The 21563-nt window shown below is 22.3% G+C and overlaps 7 protein-coding genes across 7 annotated transcripts; 4 read left to right on the top strand and 3 right to left on the bottom strand.

Annotated features, from left to right (window-relative positions):
• Positions 1-1754: 1754 nt before the first annotated feature.
• On the bottom strand, positions 1755-2036 carry SRAE_1000305300 (Hypothetical protein; the record flags this gene model as incomplete). Its single annotated transcript, XM_024650200.1, has 1 exon — positions 1755-2036. The coding sequence occupies one exon, from the start codon at positions 2034-2036 to the stop codon at positions 1755-1757; it is 282 nt and encodes a 93-aa protein (XP_024504001.1).
• A 4901-nt stretch (positions 2037-6937) lies between these two features.
• On the bottom strand, positions 6938-8515 carry SRAE_1000305200 (Hypothetical protein; the record flags this gene model as incomplete). Its single annotated transcript, XM_024650199.1, has 1 exon — positions 6938-8515. The coding sequence occupies one exon, from the start codon at positions 8513-8515 to the stop codon at positions 6938-6940; it is 1578 nt and encodes a 525-aa protein (XP_024504000.1).
• A 2944-nt stretch (positions 8516-11459) lies between these two features.
• SRAE_1000305100 (Hypothetical protein) lies at positions 11460-11765 on the top strand (the record flags this gene model as incomplete). The annotated part of the gene is made up of 1 exon (XM_024650198.1): positions 11460-11765. One exon carries the CDS (start codon positions 11460-11462, stop codon positions 11763-11765), a length of 306 nt encoding a protein of 101 aa, XP_024503999.1.
• Positions 11766-12952: 1187 nt separating this feature from the next.
• SRAE_1000305000 (Nicotinic acetylcholine receptor family and Neurotransmitter-gated ion-channel transmembrane domain and Neurotransmitter-gated ion-channel family and Neurotransmitter-gated ion-channel ligand-binding domain and Nicotinic acetylcholine-gated receptor, transmembrane domain-containing protein) lies at positions 12953-14651 on the bottom strand (the record flags this gene model as incomplete). The annotated part of the gene is made up of 4 exons (XM_024650197.1): positions 12953-13692; positions 13738-13801; positions 13843-14340; positions 14409-14651. 4 exons carry the CDS (start codon positions 14649-14651, stop codon positions 12953-12955), a joined length of 1545 nt encoding a protein of 514 aa, XP_024503998.1.
• Positions 14652-17622: 2971 nt separating this feature from the next.
• On the top strand, positions 17623-18943 carry SRAE_1000304900 (Endoplasmic reticulum resident protein 44; the record flags this gene model as incomplete). The annotated part of the gene is made up of 4 exons (XM_024650195.1): positions 17623-17658; positions 17703-17763; positions 17818-17967; positions 18018-18943. 4 exons carry the CDS (start codon positions 17623-17625, stop codon positions 18941-18943), a joined length of 1173 nt encoding a protein of 390 aa, XP_024503997.1.
• Positions 18944-19221: 278 nt separating this feature from the next.
• Positions 19222-20452, top strand: SRAE_1000304800 (General transcription factor IIH subunit 1; the record flags this gene model as incomplete). Its single annotated transcript, XM_024650194.1, has 3 exons — positions 19222-19414; positions 19468-20366; positions 20405-20452. 3 exons carry the CDS (start codon positions 19222-19224, stop codon positions 20450-20452), a joined length of 1140 nt encoding a protein of 379 aa, XP_024503996.1.
• Positions 20453-20486: 34 nt separating this feature from the next.
• SRAE_1000304700 (General transcription factor IIH subunit 1) lies at positions 20487-21431 on the top strand (the record flags this gene model as incomplete). The annotated part of the gene is made up of 1 exon (XM_024650193.1): positions 20487-21431. One exon carries the CDS (start codon positions 20487-20489, stop codon positions 21429-21431), a length of 945 nt encoding a protein of 314 aa, XP_024503995.1.
• Between the last annotated feature and the right edge of the window lie 132 nt (positions 21432-21563).

Raw genomic sequence — 21563 nt, 5'->3', positions numbered from 1 at the left:
ACTAAGATAGCTCGCAGCTGATTCACTTCGGAGATCGGACGGGATCCGGTGCATTCAGCAGGATATGAGCGTAAGACACTACCACCACTTTCTATCTCTCTCTTTCAAATTTTTATTTATATTTTACACTGCAATGTATGGGCTGATAATTATAATATTAATTAACACGTACAAATTTAGATAAAAATATTTATATAGCACAATATTAATATAAAATATCATTTCCAAAAGTTTTAAAAAAATATTCTAGAATTAATTTGATTTTATAAGTTTACCAAACTTTTATTTATTATTTAAAAAACAAATTTTATTTCTAGTAAAATATTTAATGCTAGGTATTTTGTTAATAAATGTTTGATATTCTTTTTATCGTTTAACAAAAGAAAAATTATACCATTTACAAAAAACGAATTAAATTCTAAAAGTTAAATAATTACTTTTTTTTGTTCTATAAAATAATGTTCCAACAGTTTTACATCATTGATTAATTATTATAATTAATATAATAATAATTTACTGTTTTCTTATTCTAAATAGATAATTCTTAAAATTTCATTAATGTAATTTATAATAGTAATTTTTTATGAAATTTAATTCTGTCAACTTCTTTTTTTTAATATTTATATTTTATAATTTAAAGTCATTGATATAGTTTTTTTAGTAAATATATTTCTAGCTATTTTACAAATAATTTTTACAAAAACAATAATATATATGGATATTTTAAGGTAAATAAAAAACATTTACAATAAATTATAACATTTAAAAAAATTCAATTTTATTCAATAAGATAAAAAATGTTGGTCTATAATAGAATTTATTAATGATGTGAAATTAATTATATAAAATTATATATTATTTTTTTATTATCTTGTGTTTTCATATGCATTTGACTGCAAAAATTTTTCTTTTTTTTTAAACTTTTAGTTTTAATAAATCTTGATAACAAATTATAGCAACATTAACATTGGTTGCAATTATAATAAAAGCAATTTCTTCAAAAATTACATATTTTCAATTAAGTCTAACTTTATCTTTAATTTTTAATATCATGTTTTTCTTGATTCCTTTGAGAATTTATTAAATTATTCATTAGTATCTTCTCTATCAAATCATTTTTTTTTATTTTAGTTAAATCCACTAAATTTTCTGCGTTCAGTGATATAGGACTGAACGAAAATAACTTGTCCATTTGGTGTTTTGTAAAAACATTTTAGAGTTATATTGAAATTTTTAAAATTTGATGTGAATATGAAATTACCAGAACAAAATAAAGCATGTTTTTCTACTTCATTTGCATTCAATAAAACTTGTTAACTATACTTTTTTTACCCAACTGAATAAAGATATTTAAAGCTGATTCCATTGATGGAGCAGTTTGGTTTGACTACGATCTCATTTGGCAAATAAAAAAAGTATTCCAATAGAAATCGATATTGTTCTTTTGGTGGTGCAAAATAAAATATCTTCGTCATCATAATGTTGTTTTCAGTCGACGGCCAATAATAAGAAAATTTTAAAAGTTGATATCTATTTAGTGGAAAAGTTCCCTTATTAGTTTCTTTGGAGTTTGAGATTTTTTTAACTTCATCCTTTGTAATTAGAATTTTTTTATTTAAATTTTCTTGTCTTTTTAAAAGTCTAATAAATTTGGTTGATTTTTTAAGACAAGTTGATGCTTTAAAACCTTCTTCTATATAGTCCAATTTAATAGCATTAATATCCATATTATTTAGCGTTATTAAAAAAGAATTTTAACCTTTAACTAACATTTCTGGTCTAACATTGGCTGCTCGAAATATCATGCATGGTTCTATGATGTTCTTTTTATAACTATCTTCAGGTAATGTAAACAAATAATAAAGTTTGTTTACATGCGATAATTCATTCGACGTCTTCAATTTATTATCAACTAATTTAAGTTCAAATATCTTGCCTTCATTGTCCATTGTAAATTTTAAAATTTTTTCTTTCTCATTGCCACAGTTGTCCGAAGAAGGAAGTTGGTTTATTATCTTCTCTCGTTTTGCCATCATAAAAGAATTTGGGGCAATCTGCTAGTTGAAATTGAAACTACAAAGATAGTGTGTGTACTGTATGCTATTGCCATTTATTGCAATATTTCCACAATGAATTAGGTGTAGTCCAGATGGAGTATATACTGATAGTATCCAATTAAAAAGATCTTTTTCCTCTGAAGACATTAAGATCGATTTTCCCAGAAATTAATTTTCAAAGAAATTGTTCATAATATTTTGATGTTTGCATTTAGAACCAGGACATTATAAAAGAATGACGTCCGACTTGGCTGCAAACGTTAGATTGACTTAAAAAGCGGTAATGGTGATTTCTTTATAAAACGAAGGCAAAAAGATTCCACGAATACCTTCTTCACAATGTGTAAAGATTATTTAAAGTAGCAGCCAGAAAGTTTTGAATTGGTTTAAAACCAGAAACATAGTAGGTTGTTTTTTGTTAAAAAACACGAGGATTTAATAACTTTTTGAATGATAAAAATTTGAATGTTTTTTCTCTTTATTCAAAATTTTTAACAAAATTAACACTTTCTTTAAAAAATATTCATATTTTATCAAATTATAGGCAAAAAATCGTTTTAATGTAGAAAACTCTCTTTGAAGTTAATTGATATTACTATGCTATTATATCTAAGAAATGTACTTTGTACTAACATAGAAATTTAGATAAATTCGATAAGAAATATAATTTTAATTAGTATGGGAATATATCTATTTTATTTTTTTATTATACATGTTTTCCTATGATTTCAATTGATCAACTAAACAATATGTTTTAAATGTTTAATAAATGAAGGTTTTTTTTAGTTAAATTAAAATAAAAATTCACTAAATTTTATAACGTTCTAGAAACTTCCAATTATAAAAAATTTTTAAATAACATTTTTATTCAAAAAATATACAATAAATGAATGAATATGATAACACTTAATTATTAAAATTTTATATTAAATATTTTTGAAGCCTATTTTTTGTGAACATTATACAATTTAAAAATATTACGATTTTTAATAGATAAAGAATAAATTTACATAAGTTTGAAACTGTTTTTTGAATTAACAAAAAAAACCGTTAAAAATTTTTTTATACTAAAACAAAAAATAAATAAAGAAAAATAAGTAATTAAAAAAAACAACTTTTTTTGGAATTTAAATATGTCACTATAGTCATTTGATAGCCCTTGAAATGGGATGAATTTTGAATATAATCAACAATATACTAAAATTGAAACTTCAGAAGTTATAAGGATTCAAAGTTGAGGGGCGAAATTGTGGAATATTTTTTTAAAATCTAGATTTTTATGATAGTATTGTAAATTTTAAGAATAAATACTTTATTCTAGATCAATTTTTTACAAGAAATTCATTAAGCCTATTTACATCTTCATAGGACTTCTAAAAATGAAGATATGATAAGAAATAGGTTTAAAAAAAAGTTTCAAGAATCTGGCGATAACTCAAGTTAATAAGGTCACAGAAACATGAAATTTGGTGCGCTTGGCTTCTTTCACAAATTAAGACATACCCTACGTTGAAAAATTTTTTAAATATTCAACCGTTCTTGAGATATGAAACTTAGTATATTTTCGCGCGTAATCCATTGTCACCATTTTTTTATATCTCAAAAGTGGTTAAAGGTATAAAAAAAATTTTGAAGGTACACCCCATATGAAAACTCATTAGAAGTCGATTGCAGAAATCTGCTTGCATTTATTTAGAATTTGAAGCGAGATATGACCAAGGGCGGAAATTTTTCTAAAATATTCATTGTTCCCAACTTTTCAATATCTCAGCAAATAATTGTCCTACGAAGATGGGACCAGTTTCATCCGATTTCGATTTAAAAGTAGGTCTAGAATATTAATTTTCATAGCTGTAACATTATTATTATCAGAGATATAAAAATTGGCTAAAAATTTTCTAGATTTCTGATTTTACCTCTAAAAATGTGAACAAAGAAAAACAACTTTTTTTGGAAATTGAATATGCTATTATAGTCATTCGATAGCTCATGAAACGGGATGAATTTTGAATATAAGCAACAATATTTGAAAATTGAAATTTCAGGAGTTATAAGGATTCAAAGTTGAGGGGCGAAATTGTGGAATATTTTTTTTAAATCTCGATTTTTATGATAATATAGTAAATTTTAAAAATAAATACTTTATTCTAGATCAATTTTTTACGAGAAATTCATTGAGCTTATTCTTATCTTTATAGGACCTCTAAAAATGAAGATATGATAAGAAATATATTTTAAAAAAAGTTTTAAGAATTTAGTGATAACTCAAGTTAATGAGGTCACAGGTCTATGAAATTTGATGCGCTGAGCTTCTTTTATAATTTAAGGTATACCCTACGTTGAAAACTTTTTTAAATTTTCAACCGTTCTTGAAATACTATGCTTGGTACTTTTTCGCGCGTAATCCATTGTCACCATTTTTTTATATCTTGAAAATGAATAAAGATATAAAAAAATTTTGAAGGTAGACCCCACTTGAAAACTCATTTGAAGTCAATTACAAAAATCTGATTTCATTTATCTTGGTTTTGAAGCGAGATATGACGAAAGGCGGAAATTTTTCTAAAATATTCATTGTTTCTGACTTTTCAGTATCTCCGCAAATACTTATCCTATGAAAGTGAGACTAGTTTCATTCGATTTCTATTCAAAAATTGGTCTAGTTAAGTTAATTTCATAGCTACAACTTTATTATTTTCAGAGATATGAAAATTGGCTGAAAATTTTCTAGATTTCTGATTTTACCTCTAAAAATGTGAACAAAGAAAAACAACTTTTTTTGGAAATTGAATATGCTACTATATTCATTCGATAGCCCTTGAGACAGGATGAATTTTGAATATAATCAACAATATTTGAAAATTAAAATTTCAGAAGATATAAGGATTCAAAGTTGAGGGGCGAAATTGGGGAATATTTTTATGTAAATTTCGACTTCTATGATACAATGAGATATTTTACAAATAAACAATTGTTTCTAGATCAATTTTTTACGAGAAATTCATTAAGCCTATTCACATCTTTATAGGACTTATAAAAATGAAGATATGATAAGAAATATGTTTAAAAAAAAGTTTTAAGAATTTAGTGATAACTCAATTATATGAGGTCACAGGTCCATGAAATTGGATGCGCTGGGCTTCTTTCATAATTTAAGTGATACCTTATGTTGAAAACTTTTTTAAATTTTCAACTGTTCTTGAAATACAATGCTTGGTACTTTTTCGCGCGTAATCCATTGTAATCATTTTTTTATATCTCGAAAGTGGTTAAAGGTATAAAAATATTTTGAAGGTTGACCCCACTTGAAAACTCATTTGAAGTCAATTGCAAAAATCTGATTTTATTTATCTTGGTTTTGAAGCGAGATATGACAAAAGGCGGAAATTTTTCAAAAATATTCATTGTTCTCGACTTTTCAGTATCTCAGCAAATAATGACCCTATGAAGATAGGACTAGTTTCATTCGATTTCTATTCAAAAGTAGGTCTAGAATTATAATTTTCATAGCTGTAACATTATTATTTTCAGAGATATAAAAATTGGCTGAAAATTTTCTAGATTTCTGATTTTACCTCTAAAAATGCGACCAAAAATGAACAACTTTTTTTGGAATTTGAATATGCTACTATAGTCATTCGATAGCCCTTGAAATGGGATGAATTTTGAATATAATCAACAATATAATAAAATTGAAACTTCAGAAGTTATAAGGATTCAAAGTTGAGGGGCGAAATTGTGGAATATTTTTTTAAAATCTAGATTTTTATGATAGTATTGTAAATTTTAAGAATAAATACTTTATTCTAGATCAATTTTTTACAAGAAATTCATTAAGCCTATTCACATCTTCATACGACTTCTAAAAATGAAGATATGATAAGAAATATGTTTAAAAAAAAGTTTCAAGAATCTGGCGATAACTCAAGTTAATAAGGTCACAGAAACATGAAATTTGGTGCGCTTGGCTTCTTTCACAAATTAAGACATACCCTATGTTGAAAATTTTTTTTTATTTTCAATCATTCTTGAAATACAATGCTTGGTACTTTTTCGCGCGTAATCCATTGTAATCATTTTTTTATATCTCGAAAGTGGTTAAAGGTATAAAAATATTTTGAAGGTAGACTCCATATGAAAACTTATTAGAAATCGATTGCAGAAATCTAATTTTATTTATCTTCATTATGAAGCAAAATATGAACAAAGGCGGAAAGTTTTCTAAAATATTTATTGTACCCGATTTTTCAGTATCTCACAAATACTCAACATATGAAGATGGGATTAGTTTCATTCGGTTTTTAATTAAAAAGTAGGTCTAAAATTTTATTTTTTTATAGTTTTAACATTATTTTTTTTGGAGATTCAGAAATTGGCTGAAAATATTCTAGATTACCGACTATACCTTAAAAATTGTAATAAAAAAACAGCTTTTTTTTCTAGAATTTGCAACTATAGTCATTTGATAGTTTTTGAAATTATATGAATTTTTAAAATAATTAACAATGACTTACATTTAGAGTCACATATGTATTAGAAATTTTATTTGAAAATACGAAAATTAAATATATGTATAAATTTTTTAAAAGTACAATAATGATTTTATATAAATTTTAAATTAGCTTATTAAATAAATATATAAAAAAAAATTAATGATTTTAAAATTTATTTTTTAATAAAAATTTTATTGAAAAATCTATTACCAATTTTTTTCATTTTATTTTAATTTATGTGATAATTTTGATTATTTATGAAAAAAATTTTCTAAAACTTTTATTTAACTTTTTTTTTTTACTTTTTATTAACTATTAAATGCGCAAATTATTAGTTGTTTAATTAAATTTTAAAAAACTTTTCGGTTACTTCTTTTTCTTTATGTTTTATTGATCCAGTACGTCAGTGTTTCTATAAGGGATTCCTAATTTCCTTCTTTTAATATACAACTTTATTTGTTTAAGAAATATAAGTACAATGATACCAGCAAAAATTAAGATACCAATAATAACACTTCCAACAATAATAAAAATTGCACCAATAGATCCAAATTTTTCAAATCCTGATTTTGCTGTATTATTTATAGTTACTTTATCATCATCCACATTTAAATATCTTTTTCCATCTTTGTCTACTTCAAAACTTGCTTTGTCACTATGTAAAAACGAATGAACTAAAGTGATATCTCCATTAGGCGTATTGTAAAGACATTCTAAAGTTGTATTGAAATCTTTAACATCTGATGTGAAGACAAAATCACCAGAGCGATACAAACCATCTATTGCTACTCCATTAACATTCAACTCATCTAGGTTAACTATCTTTTTATTAACGTAATTAACTGAATGAAGGTATCCAAAACTGAATCCATTGATTGAGCAATTTGGTCTGACCACCGTCTCATTTGATGAGTAGAGAACGTACTCCAATGGAAATTTATAATGTTTTTGTGGTGGTGCAAAATAGAAGATCTTCGTTATCATACGGTTGCTTCCAGTCGACGGGCAATTATAAGTAAATTTTAAAAGTTCATATCCATTCAATGAGAAGGTACCCTTAGTAGTTTTGTTGGAGTTTGGCACTTCTTTAACTCCATCCTTTGTGTATAAAAGTTTGCTTATTAAAATTTCTTCGTTTTTGTAGAAATCTTTAAGATTTGGTTGATCTGTTAAAAGTAGTTGAATTTCAAGAAACTTTTCCAAATAGTCAAATTTTATAACATTAACTTTTGTACCATTCGGCTTTTTCAACGTTGAATTGTATCCTTTAACTATAATTTCTGGGATATCATTGACAGCTCGATATATCAAACAAGGTTCTACAATCTCCTTTTCATAAATATCTTCAGGTATTGTAAACAAATAATAAAGTTTGTTTACATGTGGAAGCTCGTCCGATGTTTTCAATTTATTATCAACTAAATTGAATTGAAATAATTTGCCGTTCTTATCCTTTGTAAATATTAAAATTTTTTCTTGATCATTGCCACATTCGTCAGGATGGGGAATTTGGTTAAATATCTTCTCTCGTTTTGCCATCATATAAGGTTTTGGAGCAAGCTCCCAGTTGAAATTGAACTTCCATTTTAATTTCTGAAGCGTTCCGTTACTGTGCGTATTTGTAATAGCTCCGCAATTAATTTGGTAAGGTCCAGATGTAGTATATACCAGAGACATCCAAAGAAATGTTTTGTTTTCATTTCGAAATAATAATGGAAATTCCATAAAATCCGGGTTTACAGTAAATGTATCGTCTATATGTCCATGTCTGTAATCGTAACCAGGAAGCTTCAATAAAATTACATCCGATGTAGAATTTGTGTTGATGGCAACTGGAAATGTGGTTTGATTGATTTCCTTAGGAACCGAAGGAAAGAAGGTTCCATAAGTACTTCCTTCACATTGTGTGAAGGTTATCAGAAATAGCAGCCAGAGAGTTTTGAATTGGTTAAAAACCAGAAACATAGTGAATTGTTTTTTGTTAAAAAACACGAAGATTTAATAACTTTTCGAATGATAAAAAATTGAATATTTTTCTCTCTTTATTCAGATTTTTTACAAAATTATTATTTTCTTTAAATAATATTCATATTTTATCAAATTATAGGCAAAAAAACGATATAAAGTAAATGACTCTCTTTGAAGTTAACTGATATTACTATGCTATTATATCTAATAGATGTACTTTGTACTAACAAAGAAATTTAGATAAATTCTAAAAGAAATATAATTTTAATTAGTATGATTATGATTGAATATATCTATTTTACCTTTTTATTATACATATTTTTCTATGACTTCAATTGATCAACTAAATAATATGTTTTAAATGTTTAATAAATGAAGGTTTTTTTTTAGTTAAATTAAAATAGAAATTCACTAAATTTTATAACGTTCTAGAAACTTCCAATTACAAAAAATTTTTAAATAACATTTTTATTCAAAAAATATATAATAAATGAATAAATATGATAACACTTATTTATTAAAATTTTATATTAAATATTTTTGAAACCAATTTTTTGTGAACATTATACAATTTCATAATATTATTATTTTTAATAGATAAAGAATAAATTTACATAAGTTTGAAACTATTTTTTGAATTAACTAAAAAATAACTTTTAAAAATTTTTTTATCAAATGAAACTACGTATCAAGCTTTGCTTAACATAAACGCATTTATTTAAACAGTTTTCTATACTCTATGCTTAATTAGTTCAACATATTTTTTTAATAGTAGTATATTGTAATATATTTTTTGGTTTAATTTCAGAGCCCCTGACGTACTAGAATTTTTTTTGAATATTTGAATATTTTACATATGTATAATTTTTTTTTAAATCATAGTGTTTATTTAATCAAATTTTTTATACTAAAACAAAAAATAAAAACAAATAATTAAAAAAAAAAACTTTTTTTAGAATTTGAATATGCCATTGTAGTCATTCGATAGCTTCTGAGATGAATTTTTAAAATAATTAACAATGCCTTAATTTTAGAGTCATGTATATATTCAAATTTTTTTTGAAAATTCGAATAATAAGTATATGTATAATTTTTTTTTAAAGTACAATAATGATTTTATATAAATTTTAAACTAACATATTAAAAAAATAAATAAAAAAAAGTAAATAATTTTAAAATTTATTTTTTATTAAAAATGTTTTAAAAAATCTACTACCAATTTTTTTAATTTTATTTTTATTTATTTATATGATAATTTTGGTTTTTTATGCAAAAATTTTGTTTTTTAAATTTGAATAAAATTTTTCTAAACTTTTTTCAATTTTTTTTACTGTTTATCAACTATCAAGTTAAAAAAATTACTTTTTTTTAATCAAAATTTTAAAAACTTTTAAAATACTTTATTTATTTCATTTTTTATTAATCCAGTACGCCAATGACTCTAAAAAAGATCTGTTTTCCTTTTTGTTATTCTAATTATTTTAAAAATTCTTTGTTTGGAAATAAAAATTGAATTAAAAATAAAAATTATATTGATAATGTTGTAAAAAATGTGATTACAAAAATACAAACTTTTATTTTTTGTCATAATTATTTTTATTATATTTTTTCATCCATAAATATTAACATTTATTTGGCATTTTTTAAAGTTATTTACTTTTTTTTTCCATATTTTTATTATTTTTTACTATGATAAACTTAAATATAAATAATAAATTTAAATTATGGTACTTTTAATGTGAGGTGATAAATAACTAAATGATTATACAAATTTTAAAACCAGTTAACTTTTTTTTGGTATTTTATTGATAATATTATTTGATGTTAAAAAGTTTTATAAATAAAGAAAAGAAGTATACAAAAATAAATAATTGTATAAATAATTTCATATAACAATAAAATTTAGCTTATTTATTTTAAATTAAGTAAGTTGGTTTATATTAATTATTTTATAAAATAATTATTTAAATTTTGCATTTATACAAATAATGTATTAAAATGATACACTATAATTTCATTTTATAAACAGTTTTATAATCCAAATAAAAAAGTTTTAACTAATATAAACTAATTTAATTTTATTTTAAGTGTTTCTTATATTTATTAATCATATAAACAATAATGTTATTGAAAACCTAAGCTTAAAACATCACATAATAATATGAAATTTTAAATAATTTCTAATAAATATATAATATTGTCATTTTGTAAATACATTCAATTTTTTATTTACATATTAAAAATATATAAAATAAGATTTTTTATTAACAAAATTTAGAAATAGACAACAACATATATTTTTAAACTATTAAAGATATTTATTCTAAAATAATTTTATATTGTACTAAATTTGTTTATATAAAATTTTTTTTAAAATAATGTAATTGAGTTAGTTAATATAAAAGTTTTGCATAAAATTTATTTATCACTTGAAAATATAAGAATTTATCATACTTTTGATAGTTAAAATAACTATTAATAAAATTTTTATAATGCAAAAAAGTATTTAACTTTGAAATGTATATAAATTTTTATTTTAATGTTCTTCTGATTTTTAATTAAAAAAAAACTTTATTAAAATTTTTAAAAAATTTATATTTATTGTAAAAGAAAAAAAAATTAAATATTATAAAGTATAAATAGTATTGTTTTTATGTATAATATTTTGATTAAATTTATTTGTATGTAAAAGTTTTTTATTTTGCATAATTTTCTGTTTAAATGATTATTAACGAAATAATTTTATTAATTGTAGTGAATACATTTTACTAAAATTGTAAATTAGTTAATTTAACAAACTTTACTTTTTGCTAGCCTCATTTAAAAATGATAAAACGTGTACATTGACATTTGATCATTAATTTGAATAATTAAAATATATGCATAATATTTTAAAGTATAAATGTTAAAAAATAATAATTTAAATTTAATCAATTTTAGTATGTTTAATGATAATTCACATCGTATTGGAAAAATTCCATTATGTAAAGCATCTGAAACAGTAAGTAATATTTTAAATCAATTGTTAAGTCAAAATGTCAAACTTGATGATTATAAAATCAATCTCTCTATTTCTATTGGTAAATACCATGATTCTGAAAATTCATCTTATTTAAAAACAAATTATTCAAAAGTAAAACCTTCTACAGGAACAATATCATATAGTAAATTTTCAGAAACTAAAGATGTGAAAAAAAATTGTTTAATTTGTAAGAAAGCTTTTAAAATGGATAGTTCAGTTGAATAGTAAATTTTTTACTTTTTTTTTTAAATATTTTTTAAATCTAATAATTTTGATCAACTATTTTTTTCTAAATATTCATATTTTTTAAAATAGGGTAAAATATGTTGTTTTGGCAATAATGTAAACATTTTTTTTAAGCTTAAAATAAAATTAATAATAAAAAAATATTTGTGTTTTTACTATTTGTTTAATTACTAAGTCAATATATACCAGGAAAAATGCTATCATTTATTAATAATATATAAATAAAGTTAATGTAATTTCTATCTTTTTTTCTAATTTAAAATAAAAAATGTAAAAAAAAAGTGACAGATTATATTTTTAAATATTTAAAAAATATTTGAAAAAAAATATTCATATAGTGTAAAAAATAGTAAATTTCCCAGAATTATTTGGTACATGAAAACATTTTAAAAAAAAATTATTTATAAATTTAAATACTAATATAAGATGTATCAATAAATGTAAAATAATAATAAATTCAAATTAAATTTCTAAATTATTTAATATGAAAATACTATTATTATTTATGAATAGAAACTTTTTATTAATATATATTAGAATGTTTGAATTCTTAAATATAATTTTTATTTATATTTGTTTAAATTAATAAAAATTTTTTCTTTTATTTTAATTATATAATAATCATAAACTTACTAAAATAAATTTATTTTGTGTGAAAAAAAATTATCATTAAATTAAAGATACTTAAAAAGGTTAAAACAAAACTTTATAATATATATATATATATATAAATTATAATAAAATTTTTAAAATAATAGTTAGATTTAGTACATTGCTATATAAAAATTTGAAAAAAAAAAACTACAATACTTATACTCTTTCTACACAATTTATCATTAAATGCTTTAGAAAAGTTATTATTATATTCAAATAAAATTGAATAATTTATAATACTGAAATATAATCTAATTCTGAAATAACACTTTTAATAATCGAAAAAGATTTTATTTGTATAATAAAAATGTAATATACATTTAACAACAGAAAATTTAATCTTAATTCAACAAATATGTAGAAAAATATGTTTTCATTTGAGAATAAAAATTTTTTAGAATAATAATAATTACTAACTATGAAATTTATCTTTCAAAATTCATTTTATCATTTATATAATAAAAATATTACTTTATAAGTATATGGTTGTATGATATAAAAAATATTTAAAATCAATGTAAACCATATAACGATTCATCTAAATCTTCTGACTCGAAAGAATAATTAATTAAAGGAAGTATTACCAAAAGTGTTGATGTTATAATTACAGTAGCAAATAAAAATACCCAAAATAATAGTCTATCTATAACTTGTGCTACTTGTTTCCATTCTCCAGCTACAATTTGATATTGTTCTTCTAATTCATGTTTTTTTAATAAATGTTGTATAGCTGTTAATAATCTAGCACCAGAATCATTATCTGGTGCAGCATTTTTTCTACATCTTTCAATATCATTATTTAATAATTCATAATCTAATGTAGATTTATCTTTTCCTGCCAATAATGACAAGCTATTTTGAAAAAGCATTGAAGCTACTGGTGTTAAATTACTAAGACCAGAAGTTTCTTTTTTCTTTTTTCTAGTACTTTCACGTTGATGTTCTGCTAATGTTAAATTAGGTAAATGCATATTTAAAAATTTTTTTAATCTTTTAAGTATCCAATATTTAACTTTAGGTCCAACTGGTTTATTAAAAGGACCACGATGATGAAGATTTAATACCATAACTGTCATTACAACTGATATAGAAGTCATTACCATAACAAGTGTTAAATATATTGCAATTAATGGCATTGAATCACTTGTTTCAGGCATTTGTTCAGCAATAGCTAATACAAAAACAGAAAAAGCAAGTAATGTTGTAATTCCTAATGCTACTTTTTCTCCAGAATCCGGTGGAAGATAAAAAACTAAATTAATTATTAATTTTTATTATTTTTAAATCAATAACTTACCAAGTAATGTTAAAATAGACATCATAATACAAGGAAATATTACATTATACATGTAATAAAGTGTCTAAATTATATTAATTAAGATATATAAAAATAAAAAATTACTTTTCTTCTGATATGTATATAAAAAGTAACATCTGGGTAAGGCTCTGGGCAACATGTATAAGTGGCAACACGTCTTTTTTGATGTACTTTAACTAAATCAAATCCACCAGAAGGTACATAATTAGTTAAATCAACATTTTCACTTCTATTAGTAATATCAACTTGAAATCCATGATAACTCCAAGAACCCATTTTTAAGGAACAATATTGTGTATCAAAAGGAAACCATCTAACATCTATTCTACATGTACTTCTTAATTGTGTAGGTGGTGGCCAAAAAACTTTACCATCATATTGAAGCATAATTCTGGCTCTCATATAACCAGCAGTATAATCATCAGCATTATTATATAATACAATATCTGGTAACCAAACTAAATCACAAGGAATTCTTATTGATGTTATACCACCAAAATCTTTTGGATTCCATGTTAATAATTCATCTGTCCATTCTTGATCTAACCATACATTTATCGTTAATACTTGATTTTTTTCATCCTTAAAAATAAAACAACATTTAAAAAAAAAAAAAAAAATAATAATAAATAAAATTAAGATAAACATACCATTTCAAAAATATTTGTTAATGTTAAGCCTAGTCTAACAACAATAGGATTAGAGGCATTCTTCACCGGTCTAACAGATTTTTCATAATTATATAATAAATAATATAATAATTTTTGTTCATCAGTTTCTTTTTTAGCTTCTCTAATTAAGGTTTCATTTAATGAATAACATTTTGTTGGTAAAAATAATATTATAACAGAAAGTAGTTTTATTAATTTGAGACAATTAATTGTAAAATTCATAATAATAAAAATTTAAATACATTTAACTAAAATACATTTAAAAAAAAGTATTTAAAAATACAAATAATTTAAGATATAAAAATAATATTATAAAGTAAAAAAAAAAAAAAAACTATTGCCAAAATATTAAATGAATATTTATATATATATCATTTAGTAAAAAATTATGCTTTACTTTTGATGTAAAGGGAATTCAAGATAAAATAGACGGTTTATTTAATTTTTACTTTCTTTGTTCAAAAAAAAAAAGGACGTTAACTTATCAATGACAAGCTATTCTTGGACAATAAGTGTAAAAGATTAGAGTATGCTTTGCAAATATCTTTGCAATTACTTTTTAAATAAAAACAATACATATCTTAAAAGATTTTTTTTTTCATGTTCAAAATAATAAGATAAATTTATAGAACCACCTACTTTTTTAACAAATACAATTTCAAAACTAAGTTATATATATGTATAAAAAAAATAATAACATTCTTCTGAATTTATTTATTTTATTTTTTTTTCTTTGAAATAATGAAAGTAAAAGTTTTTCCTGATTACAAATAATTCACCCTCTATTAAAAATATATTCCATTGTAAAATAATATACATAACAATGTATCTTATTATCATTTTTATCATTCATCAAAATATAGCTACATAAATATATATATATATGAAAAAATTTTTAATGATAGTTGATATACTGAATATTTTATTAATAAAATGTAACTTTTAATTTAAAAATAATATAATAAAAGAGGAATCTTAACTAAAATTTGATAAACAAAACATGCTTATAAATGTTAGTTATAAAGTTCTGGTAGCTTAACATATAACTAGAGACTTAATTAGAACTAAAACATTAGATTTTTTTGGATTATATTTAAGTGAATTGTTAAGTGATATAAATAAATATATATTGTGTGGTTTAAATAATGTTATAACAAAATCATTTCTGGCAAAAGAAACCTTATATAATAAAAATAGAGTCTTGATTAAGAATAACTATAAGGAGAAATGTGTATTAATGTTATAGCAAAGGCCGTTGATATATATTCAAATAAAGTTATTTCAAAGTAATTTAGAGAGATATTATTGGCATAAGAATATAAAACAATATATGATTTACAAATTTAACATTTCAAAGCGTGAAATGCTTTTGGTAGAAATTAATTTCCAAACTTCCGACTATCTAATTATATTACATTTCCTCTTAATTCTTTCTTTACAAAATCTGGAGTATATTTATGGTTTATCCTTCATTTTCAAGTAATAGCAAATAATGTAAAGAAGATAGTCTTATTTTTATTAAAAAAGAAAAATCTTTTTTACAAAATGGTATATATCTTATAAAATATGTTAATAAATAAAATTACGTCAAATATTTTGTATAAATTATTCACATTTTAGAAGTTTCTGAATACTTAAATTTAAATGAATAATTTTACATTATGAATATTTTGTGTAATGTGAACATGTTTAATTAAATCATATTTTTGTTTAAAAAATTAACAATTTTAAACTTGTCCTTAAAATTATATTATGAAATTTATTAAAATTAATTAAAAAAAAAGATAATGAACGATTTGTTACATTCTAAATATATAATTAAACTTAAAAATAAAATATAGAAAAAGTTTCTATTATACAAAATATGCAAAAATAATAAATAGTTAAAATAAGTTAAAATTGATATTTTTAGTTAGCTAGTCAAAATATAATACCCAAAAGAGAAACTGATGAATTTTGGATACTACAGAAATATAATTGACAGTATAAATAGATGGATATGTTGTTTTAAAAATAAAAAGGTTAAATTTTTACTAATATTTTAAAAGAATTAAAATTATAACTTTTTTTATTTAGTTAAAAAGATATAATGAATTGCATTTTCATCTAATTGTTATGTGTATTGTAAAAATTGCTTCTTTTACCAATATTTATAAAATATTTAAAATAACTAATTATTTTTTATCATTAGCAGAAAAAAAAATATTACCATCAAATTAACATTGATATTTTCATCTAATGGCAAAAATTAATAAATTATTTAAAAAAAAAGAAAACAAAGAATTTTGTTTTAAACAAAAACAATAAAAATATATATATTATTTTGTGTAATTAAAACAAATAATATTTTTATATTATTATAAAATGTTATTGTTTGCTAAATAAGTATATTATATTTGTCAATTTTATATTTTCAATAAATCTTTTGTAATGTTTATTCATAATGATTTTATATTTATACTCATATAATACTTTAATTAAACTTTTCAATAACTTTTTATTATAATTCGTTTACATATCTAGCAATATAATATACCATTATTTACCTAATACTATCAGATATTTTGTACTTGGTAAATATATTATAACTCATATTTTAAATTTATTCTATTATTTTAATATTAATGATTAAAAAATATATTTAAAATTTTTTTTTAAAAATAATATTTAAATTTAAGATCGCTATTAGTATGATATTATAGCTTCATACAAATACGTTATTCATTGAATTAAACATTAATAAATGCATTTTATATTTTATAATCATATAAACATACTTTTTCTTATTATTATAAAGTTGTTTCATAAAACAAATTTTTATTTTTATTTTGTTATTTTAAGATATATTTTAATTATTAATGTTCCCTATATTCATATCCTTCTTTATTCTTCTTAAATAAATCTCTTTTGCCACGATTAAATGCTTTCTAGCAATTGAAATATGCATCCTCATCTTTAAATATATTTTTAACTCTATGTCTACACAATAATATTTCTTGTTCTATCGGCCATATGTTCGTTGAAAAGATATACAATTTGGTAACATCAGTAGTAATATACTCTCTATAGGTCCTATCATTTTTTGGTGACGTGTTACCATATGCTTATATTTTGATAACAAAATTATTAATATAAAATTTTAATTTTTAGTTTTATTAAATTTTTATTATATCATAATATATCAATAAAGATAATGTTATTAATTTTATATAGTATATTTATTTTCTTTGTAAGTTTAAAATTTATAATTACTTAAAAAAAGATTATTTTAAGGTATCTATTATCAATGGAGCTGTAATACCTGCTACATTAGAAAATTTTGATCAACTCACAAGTATGTAATTTTTATGATATATATATATTTTTAAATTTTTTTTTATTTTTTTAGAAAGTCATTCAGTATTAATAGTAAATTTTTATGCAGACTGGTGTAGATTTTCTCAATTATTAAAACCAATTTTTGAAGATGCAAGTGAAAAAATTGGAGAAGATGTTAAAAAAAATATAGCCTTTGTTAGTGTAAATTGCGAAGAACAACGTAAGTTATTTTATATCTATTTTTAGTAGTTTAAATCATTATTATTTTAGCTGACTTAGCACAGAAATATAATATAAATAAATATCCAACATTGAAAATAATTAAATTTGGTGAAGTAGCTAAACGAGAATATCGTGGTCAACGTACAGCTGAAGCAATTTCGGAATTTGTTACAAAAGTCCTTAAAACAGCAATCGTTCATTTACGAAATGAAGATGATTTAAAGAATAAAATAAGTGATAAAAAAAATGCCGTTATTGCTTATGCTACATCACCTTCTAAACCATTTGAAACAGCTATAAAAACAGCAGGATCATTTATAGATGATTGTAATGTATATATTGCTTTTGGTGAATGGATTAAAAATATAACTAAACAAGATCCTAAATTTACCTTTTTTGACCATAAAACTGGACAAAAAACTGATTATGAGGGAGATCACACTGATATTGAAAATATAAAAAAATGGATAACAGATGTATGTATACCATTAGTTCGTGAAATTACCTTTGAAAATGCTGAGGAATTAACAGAAGAAGGTCTTCCATTTCTTATTCTATTTAGAAAACCAGGGGATACTGAAGCTGAAAAACATTTTATTGATGCAGTTAAAAGAGAATTAACTGATCAAAAACCATATATCAATGCTTTATTAGCCGATGGTAAAATATTTGCTCATCCCCTTCATCATCTCGGTAAAAATGAAAATGATTTACCATTAGTTGTAATTGACTCATTCCGTCACATGTACGTTTTTAATGAATTCGATGACATTCATAAAAAACAAGGAAAATTACGTCAATTTGTCTTAGATCTCCATTCAGGTAAACTTCATAGAGAATTCCATTACGGTCCAGAAACAGAAGCACCAAAAACATATGAAGATGTCACTCCAACATCACCACCAGAAAGCGTTTTCAATAAGTTAAAACCATCAGAACAAAGATATACGGTACTAAATAAAGAAGAATTATAAATATAAAACTTAGACTGATATTTAATTGTTAAATATAAATTTTATAATTGTTTAAAAATTTGTTATAAGCATTTTATGCACTTTTTTAAAGTGTTAGTGACAATAAAAAAAAAATATATTAAGGATTTTTACAGTCGGATACAAAAAATGTCTTACAAGGATTAGTTAACAGTGTTTGGAGTTTTGATTCACTTATTAAAATATAGTATAGTATACTTTTTTTCTTTTAATTTTATTGTTGTTTTATTTTTTATTTCCTACTTTTTTTTTGCCTTCTTATGATGACGTCTGAATTGGAGGATATACCTGACAAACTTTTACAAACATTTAAAGATATTAGAATACGTTTAGCACATGAATCTAGTAAATCACTTGGTGAACCTGGCATTTTTGAGGTATGGACCAATGGTGTAAAATATATTTTTAATGATACTCTTGAAACACATTTTGCAAGTTATGATGATGTTACAGGTTTGTTTTAATTATATATTTTTTCTTATCATAAATTAAAATATTTTTTATAGGTATTCGTGTATCACCACCAACTAAATCTAGAATTATGTTACAAATAAAACATAAAGATAGTACCAAGCAAGTAACATTTATTTTTGTCAAACCAGATACTGATAAAATAGAATTACGAGACATAAGGGATATAGCTCGTGGTGTTATTCATCAATCTTTCATACGTTACAAACAATATAAAACAGAAAAAAGTAAAAGAACAGCACAATTACAAGAGATTCATGAAACTGTAAAAAGTAAAATATTAGATGAAGATAAATTTATGAATAGTATATATTCAATTTTGGTAAAAGAAAAGTATTTATCTCCAGCAGATTTTTGGGAGGATCATCTTAAAAATGCACTACTTAGTAAAGAAGAAAATCAGGGAGTATCAAGTGGTTTTCTCGGTGCTATTTCTCAATCTGAAGATAAAGAAGGTGTTACATTAAATTTAAGTTTAGAAATTATTAATGCAATCTTTAAAACATATCCAGCTGTTGAAAAAAAACATTTGGAAATGGTACCTCAAGAAATTAGTGAACAAGAATTTTGGGCAAAATTTTTTAAATCTCATTATTTTCATAGGGATAGAGATTCTTATAATGCTCCAGATGCAAAAGATGATATATTCAAAGATTGTATTGATGTTGATGAAAAAGATATGTCAAAGATAGTTGAACAATGTGTTGCCGCAAATGGTAATCGTGGTGTCGATAATGAAGATAATTTTGGTGTACTTTCATCTTTTAATAATGACGATAGTAATGATAAAAGTGGGATCTCAAAAAATAAAATGTTAATAAAAAGGTGTAATTATTTATCTGAACGAATAATTAAAAGTATACAGGAAAATAAAAAGCCATTTTTAGATGATATTGGAAATAAAAGTAAAAATGATGAAGAAGAATTAATTAAAGTAAGATTGTCTAATAAAGAAATGTTAAAAGTTTTAAGGAAAAAGAAAAATTTTGCAGAATTAAAAAGTTTTATGGCATGTTATAGCAATCTTCAAAATATTTTATTTGTACCTTTTGGTATGACAAGACATGAATATCGTTCTCAAAAAGAACAAGAAGATCCAGATATTGAGTATAATGATTCTGAATTTGATGAATATTGGAACTCTCTTGCATCTGTTGTTGAAAAAGAAGTCAAGCTTGAGACTTCTATAAGTTTACTAACTACTACTTTAAAAGTCCTTCAAGATAATCCTAGTGAACCTGGTTTGTGTGATGTTGAACTTTCAAGTGATGATAGTAAAAATGATGATTTCGATGATTCTAATGATTTATCTGATCCTGATTCTAAACGACCACGAATTGATAGTGATTATACAAAACCATCAATGCATGGTGAAAGTCGATTAGAAAGAAATTACGAAAAAATGGAAGATGTTTTAAATGCTTTAATTGATGATTTTACAAGAAAGTGCAATCATAATAAAGTTAAGTTAAATAGTATTGCTGATGAACAGATAGCAGAATGCCATGCTGCTTGTTCAGAATTAATACGCCATTTCTGGAGTTGTTTTCCACCAAAATGTCAAGAACATTTAGAAAAAATATTAAAAATTGTTCCTGCATTAAAAGATTTTGACACATATAAAATTAAAAAAATTGCTGAAAAGTATGGTGATGATAAAGTGGAACATTTACGAAAAATGATAGCTGTTATTTGTGCTAGACTTGAAGAGTTAAAAACAATTTTTGATAACAAATCATTTACACAATTAGAGTTAGAAGGTAGAATTATTGTTGATAATGACAATCCTGAAAATGTACTTATATTATCTGATGAGAAAAATTTTGATGTGCAAGAGAATGGTAAAGAATTTCAAAGATTTTCTGAAAGATTATTTAATAATATTATGCAAAATAGTTCTTCAAATAATGGCATTAATATGAATGGAACGCAAAGTGATAGTAGTTTTATTTATGGAGATCATCAAGAAGGCGAGGAAATCGAAGTAGAAGAATACTAATTTTATCCTTATCTACTGTTATTTATTTTAAAAAATATGTAAATAGTATTATATTTTAGATTAAAGTTATATCTTTAAAATATATTTTTATATTAATATAATTTGTTTTTCGAGAGTTTTATTATTGACAGG

The sequence above is a fragment of the Strongyloides ratti genome (genome assembly GCF_001040885.1).
Source record: "Strongyloides ratti genome assembly S_ratti_ED321, chromosome : 1".
Lineage (NCBI taxonomy): Eukaryota > Metazoa > Nematoda > Chromadorea > Rhabditida > Strongyloididae > Strongyloides > Strongyloides ratti.
This window is presented reverse-complemented; position numbering and strand designations above follow the sequence as displayed.